The sequence below is a fragment of the Pogona vitticeps genome, chromosome 3 (assembly GCF_051106095.1).
Source record: "Pogona vitticeps strain Pit_001003342236 chromosome 3, PviZW2.1, whole genome shotgun sequence".
Taxonomy (NCBI): Eukaryota; Metazoa; Chordata; class Lepidosauria; order Squamata; family Agamidae; genus Pogona; species Pogona vitticeps.
This window is the reverse complement of record NC_135785.1, coordinates 90,092,088-90,105,000: the sequence shown is the minus strand read 5'-3', so window position 1 is coordinate 90,105,000 and position 12,913 is coordinate 90,092,088. Positions and strand designations below refer to the sequence as shown.

The window sequence follows — 12,913 nt, the reverse complement described above, 5'->3', positions numbered from 1 at the left end:
CTTCTTGTACTACTACTCATATGATGTCAGATTTTATTTCCAGTTGCTTCAAGTAGGAATCAACCTTGATTATTTTTTATACACACCTGCATTTTTAAAACAGGCACAAAGGCACCCTCCCTTTTGGACCTTTGAGTGCCTGACCATATTTTAAGACAGTGGCATGCCTCCCGCAGCTCCTGGTGAAATGCCCAAGACATTTGCTAGAATCCTCAGGTTCTCCACCCTGCTTGATAGGGTGGTGCCGACACATTTCACCTAGCCATACAAAACCTGAGAAACCTGACATAGCATGTCTGGGAAACATACATCACAGGAATCTCACCTACTCTAAGCATTTCCCAGCATACAGATCACATGGATAAGCACAGCCACATCTTTCACAAAGTGCAAAAATATCTACGCTGTGTATATAACTGGTGGCAAATGCTTCCCCCAGCTGGCTACTTAGTGGATGAGACCAGAAGGCCAAACTGCACCCCTATTTTACAAGCTGGCCTCATTGTCAGGATTCTCATTTGCTTATTCACTGCTCTTTTCCAGTGTGAAAAAGTGGAAAGGAAAGAAAACCTGAAAAACGACAGCGAAAGAAAGATGCTCCTCCTTGCTCTTAGGCTCAGGGGTCTGGTATCTTTTCCCTTCTACTGGACTCAATGGGCACAAATTGTGAGGGCCGGGTTGAAGGTGGGGAGGGAAAAGGGGGAGGGAGGAAAAGCTGGGACCCATGATACAGTGAGATCCAATCCACTGGCAGCCCTTGATCTTCTTCATGAAGGACTGCAAGGGTGCAAAAGGGTGTTCAGCATCCAGCACTGTTGTCCTTGTTCGCAAGCACTTTTGACAAAAAACAGCTCCTCTCCTCCCCTCCCCTTTGTCAGTCCGCACCTTGTTCAACTGGTGCAACTGGACATTGCTCAGGGAGGCTCTGCCTATCTTCCTGGAGCGGACGACACTACAAGCACCATTGGAAGCAAGGGCTGTGCACTCAGCCACTACTACAACCGCATGCAAACGTCCACATGGGACAGAAAAGGCACTTTGTCACAGATATGCCAAGTTTTGTTGTCCTTTGACTGTTCTGGAGTCAACAGCCTCTGATCAAAATCACGGGGCAAAGTCTGATGGGGCTGAAGGCAGGAAAGAAGCAGAGTTCTCTCACAGCCTTGCAGGAATGGGAAGACCATTTTAATATGAACTTAGGCAAATGGTTGAAGCCCAGAATGCTATCAGTATCACCTCAAAACACACAAGAGAAACCAAAACCCTTATATACCTGAAATGGAACACAAATGAGGGACTTGTCAATAACACATTCCGTTTATAATGGGGTTTAAACAACCACACTTTTTTTGCCTGAAGGGACAACCTTATTTAAGACATATTTCTATGGTGAAGATTTTAATAGAACAAGGCAGGCCATTTTGGTGGGCCCAGGGACCAATCTTGTCACCCCAGTACCTGCTGCAAGACACCCACATCCTGTCTCCATCAGTACAGCGGAGGGTGAAAAATATTTCAAGCTTTAAATGGGATTTTTCATACTTGCATTGGAATTCTGGCAGCAAATCATTACCATACATTCAAAGCAAACTTGCTTTAAAAGGGTTATCCCACAATTGTTGCTGAAACTTGATGGCAGGGTTTTTTGGGCACAGGGATATAGGGTTTGCTTTGGATTCCCAATGTTGCTACAGATTCCCAATGTTGCTATAGAAGATACAGGAGTTGCCTTTAGAATTCTGTCAGGTGAACACCTGAATGTTTTACTTGGTTCTTATCCTGGGTGGCCTGACAGAAAGCCAGGAGACACCTACAAGATGAGAAGCAGAGGCAGAACACAAGGGGAAGAACACATAAACATTGACCCTCAATTGGCAAACCACACCACGGCCTGCCCTCCCTTCCCACACCCTCTCGAACTGCCTGAGGTAAAAGAGTAACAGGAACTAACGGTCTGTGGCTCAAACTGTAAGGTGGACTGGAGACCATCATCTGGCTGAGAGCAGACACAATGATGAGGATGAGGATAGGCATCAGCTGGACAAACAGCCCAAGGCCACCCTAGGGAGGAAGAAGGGAAGGCGGTCAGTGCATTTGCATTCACAAGATCGCTTTGCCCTTCCCCACTCTGGGTCAGAACAGGATGTCTTTCAACCCTGGATCCACAGAGGGAAGAACAGGCTTAATATATGTAAAGATTTCACTGCTACAACTGTGATGACGCTTAGCTCTTTTGCAGCACTTTGCATACATTATCTCACTATTCACTGCAACAACTCTGACAGGTAGGTGGATGTCATTATTATCTCCCTCTTAGAAAAGGAGGGGGAAGAATAATGCCTGGCCTGGTGCCTTTAGAGACGTTGTGAGAGATCTGAGATTGGAACAAGGAACATACCAGGTCCCAGCACAGCCTCTTAGCTTTTATGCTATAGTACTGAAAAGGAAACACTATACATGAGCAAGCCTGGCAGTGTATGAACTGTAGGTGTGTGAACCATTCCCCAGATGCTACCCCAAGAGACCTCCACACGTCACAGTAGCATAGCAGCCCTGACCAAGGAACCAGTAATGGGAGCACTTGGTTTGTGGAAAAGGGGGAGTCCTCTGAGCCAGTAGGAGAGAAAATGGGGTTCTGCTGCCTGGCATTTCATCAAGTACTGCTGGGACAGAGGCTAAAGATCTGCAAACAAGAGATCCAGAAATGACTTATTTTTGTCACTTCCTGTTGACTGGTGGGATAAGAAGGCTACAACATCATTTAAACAAACAAGAGAAATCTCCCCTGATTAGATGACAAGAGCATCTAGGGCAGTCTGCTGAGCAGAAAGCATAACGGAAATGAGGTGTCATTGTTCTAAGTGGCTAGAGGATTGTCAGGATGACCTAAAATTTTGCACCATATTTCTCTAGATTCTCTGTTCAATACACTTGGTTGCTAGTCAGAGCTTGGAAAAGTTAATTTTTTTTAATTACAATTTTCAGCATTCCTTCCCCCCTCCCTGAACCTCAACTGTGGAAAGTGGGAGTGCTAGTCTAGAAAATTAGCTTTTCCAGTCCCCAGCTAGAATATACTTGAAAGCACAAACTATGCTGGAAAGTGATCAAGGAGGCTGAAGGCTGATCATTGACTTGAAAGTGTTCACTCAAACACTCCCAGCCAATTTTGTGACACAGCTTAAAGATGAATCGAGGCTGGAGAGGCTGTACCCAGAAACATTCCTTTTGGGATAATTAAATAATGGAGTGATTAGCATGGACGCTGAAGGGGCTTCTGCCATGCAGCTCACAGGCACTCAGTGGATTGGAGAAAGCATAATTTAAAAGGCACTTCATTCAGTACATTTGGAAAATAGTGGTACGTCAGCACTAGGAAGGGCAAGTACTCACTGATCATTAGAGATGAGCATGAACCACTGGCTCGTGCTGGTTCATTTAGTGGCTGAACAGGCATCTGGTGCTTCCCAGTCCCAGCTCCTCTGGCGGGTGCCCACTCAGAGGTAGTGCCCCAATGGGCTGGGAAGCACCAAACGCCTGCTTGGCCGATAAACAAACCGGCACAAAGCACCAAACTGGCCATTCATGCCCATCTCTACACATCATCTCTACTTGTCCGCCAAGTCTTAAGGGCAGAGGCTGCTGTCCCCAGGGCCACCATCAGTTCAAAAGCAAAAGCTCGGTGTTGTGCTGTACTTTTTGGCTGGCAAAGTGAGAAAGTAACAGGAAGTTCAAAAGAATGTCATTTTTATTCAGGCAGGTCACGGTGCGTCTTTTGATATAGTCTTACTCTCTCTTCCTTTTTGTTACAACTTACATCTCCTTGATGCTCTCGCCTGTCTTGCCTCTGGTGGTAAGTATATCGCATCCGGCCATTACTATATACGTGGACATTACCTGTAGGTAAGAAATAATGGTTAGGAGTGGCCAAAAACATTGTGTTAACTAGCCGTGACAGGATATGGAGAAGTTGCAACAGAACTCAAAATATTCCATTCCTGGAATGGAGCTTAACCAGAGGCTGTCAAGTATGCTAAGAGTCTGGAGGATGATAATGAGAGGCACTTAATGACAGGACAGAATCTATTATGGTACAGTTAATAGAGTGGGTGGCTCAGAAGCCTGCGACAGGAAAGCCCTTTCAGTAGGACTCCTTGCAGATCTGGAGCACAGTGTATGGAAGTTAGGTGCCACTGAAATCACCGAGGTGCGCTCTTATGTTGTACATTTAGCATTGGGGGTTTAAGCCACCAACAAGTATTTGGTTGATCTGTCATTGGAAGTAAATACGAAGGAAAGTTGCCACTTACTGCTTCTGTAAAGATACCAGGCACACTGCTTAAGAGACAACTGCTAAAGTGCCTAGGCTATTAATAAGGACATTGTTCAAATCAAATGAATTGCACAATGTTGTTTATTTTCAAGTCCCTTTACGCTCCCTGTTATAGGACAGGGGATGTAGGAAGGCACATGGTAAACAGCAGACCTCAGCACCATCTGACTAATCGCTTTCCCTTTCTGAGAGGGAATCCAGTATCAATTGTGAACTTGGAAGAAGGTAGTGGTACAACTGGATCTTGGGAGGTCCCTGAGCCCTCCCCCCCTCCCCGCCTGCTACTCTTTACACCTCTGAAGATAAACATCCTCTGGTAGTGGCCACCCCACTCCCTCCTTAGCCAAAGGGGTCTGGCACCCAGGGGGGGGTTCATCTCACGCGGCTCTCCCCGGCGTTCCCTCCAGGCAGACTCCACCACTCTCGGAGGCTTCCTGCTGCGGGCAGGGGCAGGGACGCTGCACTCCCAGTGTCTTCTTCCTTTGGGCTCTTTATTAAGGGTGGGGCCTGCCAGGGAGACTCAGATAAGTATAACTCCCTGCCGTTCCCCCCACAAATCCCTTCCTCAGTTCTCTGGAGCCCCACTGGCTCACTCACTCTGCCTTTCATGGCTCCTGATGTGTCATCTCTCTCTTTCTCTCCCCTCCACTTTTTCCTGCTACTTGGGCTCTGTTCGCTACGCTGTCCACTTTTGGATTTCATCAGAAGCTGGCAGCCTTGATATAGAGCAGGACACTCAGATGGCTCCAGAAGCTTCCAATTTTCTTTAATTGACAAATATAGGAAGCAATCTTAGACTGAGTCAGTCCAGTGACCTATCTAGCCCAGGACTCTCAATCTGGAGTGGCTGCAATGGCTCTCCAGGGTGAGTTTCAGGCAGGATTATTTTTCAGTCCTGCTTGGAGATTTGTGGTACACCCTGGTGGTTCCCCAACCAATTTTTAACCAGCCTGTAGTGCTTAGCTTCCAAAATCGTATGAGATCAAGATGTTCAGGGTGGTATGGTGGACAGTTAGTGCTTCAAAAGCTGGGACTCTAAGACATGCTGAGCTAGGTAACTAAATGTTTAGGATGGAGCAGAAGAATCTACTGGGGATAACAAGTAGAAGCCCACATAAATTTAACAAATAAGGTTAGGCAGTCAAAAGCTTTGGGAAGCTGAAGAGGAGTACATGCGCTTATTCAGTTCTTGGGTTTCCTAAGTGGCTTTGAACCTCAAGCCAAAAAAACAACAATCAGAATCCCAACAAAGCTCCTGGACCTCCAACTCCTCAGGATGCCCAAAATTGTAAGAGATACGGGAGAGACAGAAGCCAAAGAGTACGCATGGCTATTTATGGATGCTTTGGAAATAGATTGTGGGCTTGTCCTTTTGGGGCCCTAGGCTGCTGCTCAACATACTTCTGTGCATCTGTATGATGATTTTGAAATATGTGGAGAATCATCCCTGCTCAACCAATTGACACAATTCACTCTTTTCCGAGACACAATGATGACAAATTCCTTGATCCTGAGTTCATCCACAAACTGGGATATTCAGTGTTGTCTTATTACTATTTGTGAATCCATATAATGGGTGAGCCTACCATTCATATCATTCTTCTAGCCAAAAGGCTCTTCCAGTGAAACACCAGTTTTATAGCAAAAAAATCTTCATGCTGGTGAGAAAATTGAGATGTAAATATCTCCAGGATGCCAAAAGTATCTACAGCAAAGGCTACTTTCCTACCTCGAATACACAGGGCAACAGAATAATCTTTAACACTTGGGATGACATGAACATGCATGGTCACTGTAATGTCCAGGCAGCATAAAGCATCCACAAAGTGCAGTTGTTATACCTGAACTAGAGCAGAGATGGTAGTTCAATAAAAACATTCCTGGCATGCAAAAACATTTCATTTGAAATTAGGAAGTGATGGGAGCCCTACTTCAGCAGGAAGCCTTTTGTTTGATCACAAACACCAGCCAAGTGACCAGTTAAGGACTCACAATGGTTATGGGCCATGGAGAAGTTAGGGTGGTCTCCTGCCCCATGCATCTTCTGCCCCATGAGTTATTGCATTACAGTACTCCTTTTGTGGAAGAATTAACTGCCAATTCAGAGTTCAATAAGCTGAGTTTCAGTACAATTTCTGGCACAAGTCATTACAGAACTAAAGAAGTGAGCAGACTGCAAGAGGCTGATAATGGGCTGGGTGAGGCACAATGAACTGAAACTGAATCCAATACAACAGAGATCCTACTGTTGGGAGGATTGCTGGAGTGGTTAGAGGGAAACCTACCTGCCCTCAATGGGGTTACACTCCCACCAAAAGGACTGGCTCCACGTTTTAGGGGTATTCTTGGACCCAGATATGAAGGTATAAATATGTACTATGGCCAAGAGTGCCTTTTATCAACTCTTTTGGTTGCCCAAGTATGCTCCTACCTGGAGAAGAATTGCCCAACAACAGTGGTTCATGCATTGGCAATCTCAAGTGGACTACTGTAAAACTTTCTATACAGGGCTGACCTTGAAGTTAGTACGGAAACTTCAACAGGGCCAAAATGTGGTGGCCAGACAGATCACAGGCACCAGGCAGATATGAACACTCTTGGCATTCCTTCATTGGCTCCCTGTTAGCTCATATGCTCAGCTCAAGGTGCTTGGCATAACCTGTAAAGCCCTTAATGGCTTAGGACCTTGATATTAGGCAGAGCGCCTCTCCCACAAAATAGCTACCCGTCCCACCCACTCCTCACGGTTGTTGATATTAAGCACTGTAACTCCCAAGGAAGCCAAAAAGGCCAATATTAGAAACTGAGCTTTCTCAGTCACAGCCCACTGCCTCTGGAAAGGCTGTCCAGCCCATCTAGTCTTCATGTAAACCACGGATGCAGATCTTCCCAAAGTCCTAGAGCTGCCATGGGATCAAAGAGTGCCTCAGCTACTCTCATGGGTCCATCCCACCACCAAGATATTTTATTTTAACAACTTTTTTTATATGAAAAAGACTGGCAAAAATATTAACCAGACAGGGAAGCAGAAGTGCTGGGGGGGCAGGCCCTGGCAAAATGGTTCTGCACACCCTCTTAGACAGCACAAAGGGACTTTTCTGAGAAACCTTTTTCAAAAATGTGAAGGGGTTTTTTGGCATCTGTTGGGGGGGGCTGGGAGGTGTGTATGAGAGGGCTGGGTTTGAGTCTAAGGGGGAGGTCTAAGGGGGAGCTTCCAGCCCACAGGAGCACTTTGCCCATCAGTGGTGTTAACCCAGTCCAACCTTTGCTCTAGAACTAGCCTAGACATGGCAACGCCCACAGCAATTTCCTGTAACCTACTCTCCTTGCCAGGTTAAGATAAAAGAAGCAGATTAGACAACTTCTTACTAGCTGATGGTCCTCTTGCAAATGAAAAACAAAAACCAACATAGACAGCATCAGGACTGCAGGCAGAGCAGTTTTATTTTATTTTGCTGACCATCCTCCCTCCAACCAAGTCCTGTCCACGAAGGCAGAAGTAACCAGCAGAGAACAGTTTAACCTCCCATCAAAGCCAGACAATATCATGCCACAAAGAAAGAGAGCAAGTGCACAGCAGAAAAGGGACCTGGGTAGCAACTTGTTCGAAATGACTCAAGCAAGACACCCAAGCTACGTGCTGTGGGGAAGGCAACCTTTACTCAGACATACACACACGCACACACACACACCCCAACAGATTTCTAGCCAAAGGAAAGGGTCTTTCTGCTCTCAAATTTTATGACCCTTCCAGCATCTGGAGAAAAATGATGGGTCTTGGAGAAGACCACCTCCTTACAGTATACGCCAGAGATGAGAAACATGTGGCTTTCCAGATGCTGCTTGCCTGCAACTCCCAACATCCCACCATCGTAGGCCACTGTGGCTATGGCTGGTAAAAGCTGTGGTCCTACAGAATTCGGACAGCTACTCATTCTTCATGTCTGCAGGACATGAAGGGAGGCCAGTGGCATCTCTGCTTTACTGGGCGGATGAGGCCCTGGGCAGGCAGAAAGTGAATTTTACCTCACTTTCCCTTCTATCCATGCTCTATTTCAATTCGCCTAATGGGAATTTTTCTCTCAACTGAAACCCAACTATTGACCACAATAGCACAGGGCTGCATTAGCACTGGAAACCTGCTGGAGATAATTCAAGGCAGCCACACCTGTAAACAACTCCTGACAGGTTTATTGGGTCAGGCAATTTTTCATTTTCTTGCCAAGGTAGAGAAGAGTTATCTCTTCTTGACGTAGCCGAAGGGCTGCCATCAAATATCTTGTCCATGGGTGTAAGAGAATTGCATATCCACTGGCCTACTTGCTAAGATAGCCTCACATGTGGCATCTCACAGCATCTGTCAAAGGATTGGTGTTTCAGTCCACATGGACCCCCTAAGCAGGACAAACAGGGTTACCTGGCTTTACCCGGGCCACACTACACATCTGGCATGTAAATGAGGAGGAAACCAACTAGTCACACCCCTTTACTTTCACCTTCACAAAAAGATTAAAAATTATAGGCTTACTAGAAGGAAAACCTCCACCAAAGAACATATTAAAGAGGTCCTCAGGAGAGATGTCAGCCTCAAACCCTCGGTTGAAGTCTGTAGGGCCATGCCCATGTCGCGTGGGACTGACTTTTGCATCTCCAAACTGGTCGTACTGCTTCCTCTTCTCCGGGTTACTCAACACTGCATAAGCATTACCAATTGCTAAAATGTAAGAAAGAAGAACATTGTTAGAGCTTTTCTTCTGCCAATGGTGGATGCCATGGAGAAGCATGGAAACCGGGAAGTGCCTAGTTCATCTCTTCCCTCAGGCACAAGCTCATGGGGTGGTCTTGGATAACCCCGTCACTTTCAGCCTTTGCCTCCTCTCTACAGTACAGGGTTGTAAGGGAGATTGCTCACCTTGCTGCCTAGAGCACTCTGGAAAAGTTAGTTGAATACTAACCAATAATTGCAGCACTCTCCGTCCTATATGTGCTAAGCCTGTTTAAAAAGCATAGTTTATCATGATACTCATATGAGGGGCTATCCAGAATCACCTGGGAAACTCTTTGTGGGCCAAGAATAATCAATAATTTTACCTATAATAATAAAAGAAGATGGTGGATGTGCATTTGCCAGAGCCACAGTTCCAAAATCATGAAACCCTTATGCCTGAAACTTGAGAGGTCAGTTACTTGGGAAGGGTGGCATTTGGTTTCTAAAATTCATTAGTGTAAATGGGTTCATGTGTTTGAAGCCATCATCAGTCACAGTTGTTGTCAGGTGACAACAAAAGGCTTAAGGTGGACCTGTATGTAGGTGGAGTGTCGGTTACACATAGGGTGAGATATGTGGTGAGCGTGGGTGTGGGTATGTGGGGGTTTCTACCTGCAGCGAGACTGGGATTTGTGGCTTTTTTGCCTGATCCAAAGAGCATAGATTTTTGCCTGGCCTGAGAGTGCATTGCTGAGGGGGCTCTAGGGTCCCACCAAGACAGCGGAGTATGCCCGAGGTGCCACTGGGGCTTCATTGGGATGGGGGGAGGGACAGTCTTCCAAAATCTGGCATCTGCTTACACTCTGCTTGAAAGCTCTGCTATATTGAATTCAAATCTGTCTGAAGCTGTGCATTTCCCCTCGCAATTCTTTTAGAAGGCATTCCAAGACAAATGCCTTCACTTTGCAGGCCTTTGGCTGCATTCATGCACTCTCGTTGTCGTGTCACCACTGCAGTTCTAATATGATCTATGGTACAAGCCATTTATATTCTAATCAGTCAGTGGATGAGTACTTTCCCTCACAGGGTAACTGTGCCGCACCACTTCAGCAGATGGGATCTAATGAGCATACAAATAGCAGTAACTCAAAGGCAGTTTTAATTAAGATACAGCTAGATGGAGTGATTTGGGTCTACAAGAAACGGTATTTAGTAGGTCCTCTCAAGTCCACAAGTCTTCATTTGGATCCAAGTGAAGAATGTAGCCTGTAAGCCACACTGAAATCAATGGGACAAGATGTGATCATGGCAACATTTTTGCATTGATTTCACTGGGACCCAACAGCAACTAGCTAAGCCTGACTTCAACATTTTATTTTAACTCTGAATTGTGGTCTTTACAGATCATTATTTTTTAAATGTCCTTTTTCTTTCCCCTTCCTCCTACACCAAAGACTGGCAATCTGTGGCCCTCCAAGTGATGTTGGACTTCAACTCCCATCAGTCTTGTCTAGTATAGTCAATGGTGAGGGATCCAACACTATCTGGAGTGTCACATTTTACCCATCCTCACAGAATTACTTTCTTCTGAGCTTGTAGCCTGGTCAAGTCCTGATAAACAGCTGACTGTTCTCCCTTAGAAAAACTTCTTGAAAAAAACGCCATGCTAATAGATATGCTGCAGTATCAAGAAGTGCAAACAAACAGAATATTCAAATATAAATATATATTGGCAACTCAGATTTTAAAAATGGTGAGTAAAGCTTTTGCAAAGGCCTCAGGCATAGAGGCTATCTGAAGGGGTGTTGTCACTATGGAAAAATAATAATCAAATTAGACCCAAGACACTGTTCTCAGCCCATCTCTCTGTTGCATTATTTACTCTGCTTCGGGTGCAGCTTAATCACTACTAGTACAAACTGTAATTCTTTCTTTCTTTTGACGTCCGGTATTTCTCAATTTTGTTCTCTCTTTACAGAAAATTGTCCTTGGCTCCATGTTCCTCTCTATAGTCTTCAGATGTTTAGGACTGATGGACACTTTCATGATTAAACTGTAGACATAACACTGACAACCCCACAGTCTTATGAAACCTGAGTACAGAGCTGAATCTGCATTATGTTATAGGCACAGTGTAAACAATCCAAATGGAAAAAACCCTAAGGATCATATACCTACAAACTGGGAAGTCTTTTTACACAATGCTGTAAGTTCACTGAGTTCATTACTCATGTAATTTGCTGTGCGGTTGTAACTCCTGCTATCTTTAAGGCCAAAAAACAATTATGTCTCTAAGATGCATGCTTGAACTGTGCTAATCTCACCTCTGGTTTGAATTTCTTTCAAGGAGTTGCAACAATTTTTAAAAATTTGGTCTGCTTTTTAGCACTCAGGGCTATACTTTCACTGGAAAAGTGGTCCTTAAATATTAGCCAAAATGTTCAGAATGGAGTGTGCTAAACATTTCAAGAACACTCAAGTGGCAAAGTTACTAGTTTGGCAATGTGCATCAAAAACTGGCTGTATTCTTCTGTTCTAATTTACATTTATTGAGGCTACAAATGGCAATGGTTCTACATTCTGATCCAGCAAAGTCCTGATGTTCTTACAAACTTACTCCAAAAAAGCAAAGAAACACTATTTATCAAAGCAAGGTCTGAAGACTGAAGTGTCACACTTATCAGCTGTCACTGGGAAATGGAACACTAAAGCAGCAGCTGACGTCTGTGGCAGAAAAATATTAACTAAGCCATTTCAAGAGAATGGTGCATGTCTCTTTCCACTTTCTAAAACCAAAGGAATGAACGTCATTTGACATGTGCAAGCTAACGTGAGAAGGATAAAGGGTGCAATGAAATGGGTGTAAGTAAAGATAACCTTATGGAAGATGGCCCCGTTAAGGAGCATAAAGGCCTCTCTTGCTTCATGCCCCATCATTGACACATCCACTTCTTAGGAAAGCCCACAGTAAATATAATAATATAAAGTATGAAGGTGAAGAAACCTTCCTGAAGATCACCGTTTTCAAATTATTTCTATGTGACATAGTTTCCATGAAAGTTTCACTCTGTATCTACAAAATGTAAGAGAGTCTCTGCACCAGAATGATTTTGAAATAAATGAGATAATTGCCTCCCAACACAAAATGTTTAGACCATTTGCAATACCATCAGACAACACACTATCATTCTTCCCCTCCTCTCCCCAATAAAGAGCAATCTTTGAACCTCAGCCCCCTTTTGTTTGGCTTTTTCCCCACCCCATGCAAGATTTTCAAAGTGTGAAATGGCTCTTGAAATGAAAACAAACAAACAAACAAACTACTGTTTACCTTTAAAGGCCTCCGTAGCACCTGGTGCATGATTTTTATCCGGATGAAATTTCAGTGCTAATTTCCGGTATGCCTTTTTGAGGTCCTCCTCAGAGGCATCTCGACTCACACCCAGAATTTCATAGTAGTCTTTACACTGTTTCACCCTAAAGGTTGAGGAGATTAGTAGATGAAACTTTGAGTTTATTAAGTAACTTTATCTTGCATATACCCTTAAAATAAAATTTAAACTAACACGTGCCACGTCCCCCCTCCCCCCCGGTCCGCGGTTGGGAAAAGGTTGGGGACCACTGGTGTGGTGGATAGAGTGATAGACTAGAACTCTGCAGAGCAAGGCTCAAATCCCCATTTGGCCGTGGGAACTCACTGGGTGTGTGTGTTTGTGTGGAATTCATAAAAGCTCTCCTTAAACATCTCACTTACCTTGAAACCCCTGTCAGGGCCTGAACTCAGCTGGCTCCGAACTACTATTGATTTTAACTCCTTCCATCTGGTGTTGCCCTTGTGGCCCATCCAACAGCTCTATTCACATCACTTCTAGAAA

At 44.7% G+C, this 12,913-nt stretch overlaps 1 protein-coding gene across 2 annotated transcripts in view; it reads right to left on the bottom strand.

Moving 5' to 3' along the window:
* Positions 1 to 12,913, bottom strand: part of DNAJB12 (DnaJ heat shock protein family (Hsp40) member B12) — a 42,174-nt gene that overhangs the window by 14,719 nt on the left and 14,542 nt on the right. For both annotated transcript variants that reach the window (XM_020783147.3, XM_078391365.1), the window contains exons 3-6: positions 12,370 to 12,515; positions 8,859 to 9,044; positions 3,815 to 3,894; positions 1,952 to 2,061 (exon numbers count right to left, since the gene is read on the bottom strand). In XM_020783147.3, the coding sequence (XP_020638806.1) occupies positions 1,952 to 2,061; positions 3,815 to 3,894; positions 8,859 to 9,044; positions 12,370 to 12,515 (522 nt within the window). The remainder of the gene's footprint in view (positions 1 to 1,951; positions 2,062 to 3,814; positions 3,895 to 8,858; positions 9,045 to 12,369; positions 12,516 to 12,913) is intronic.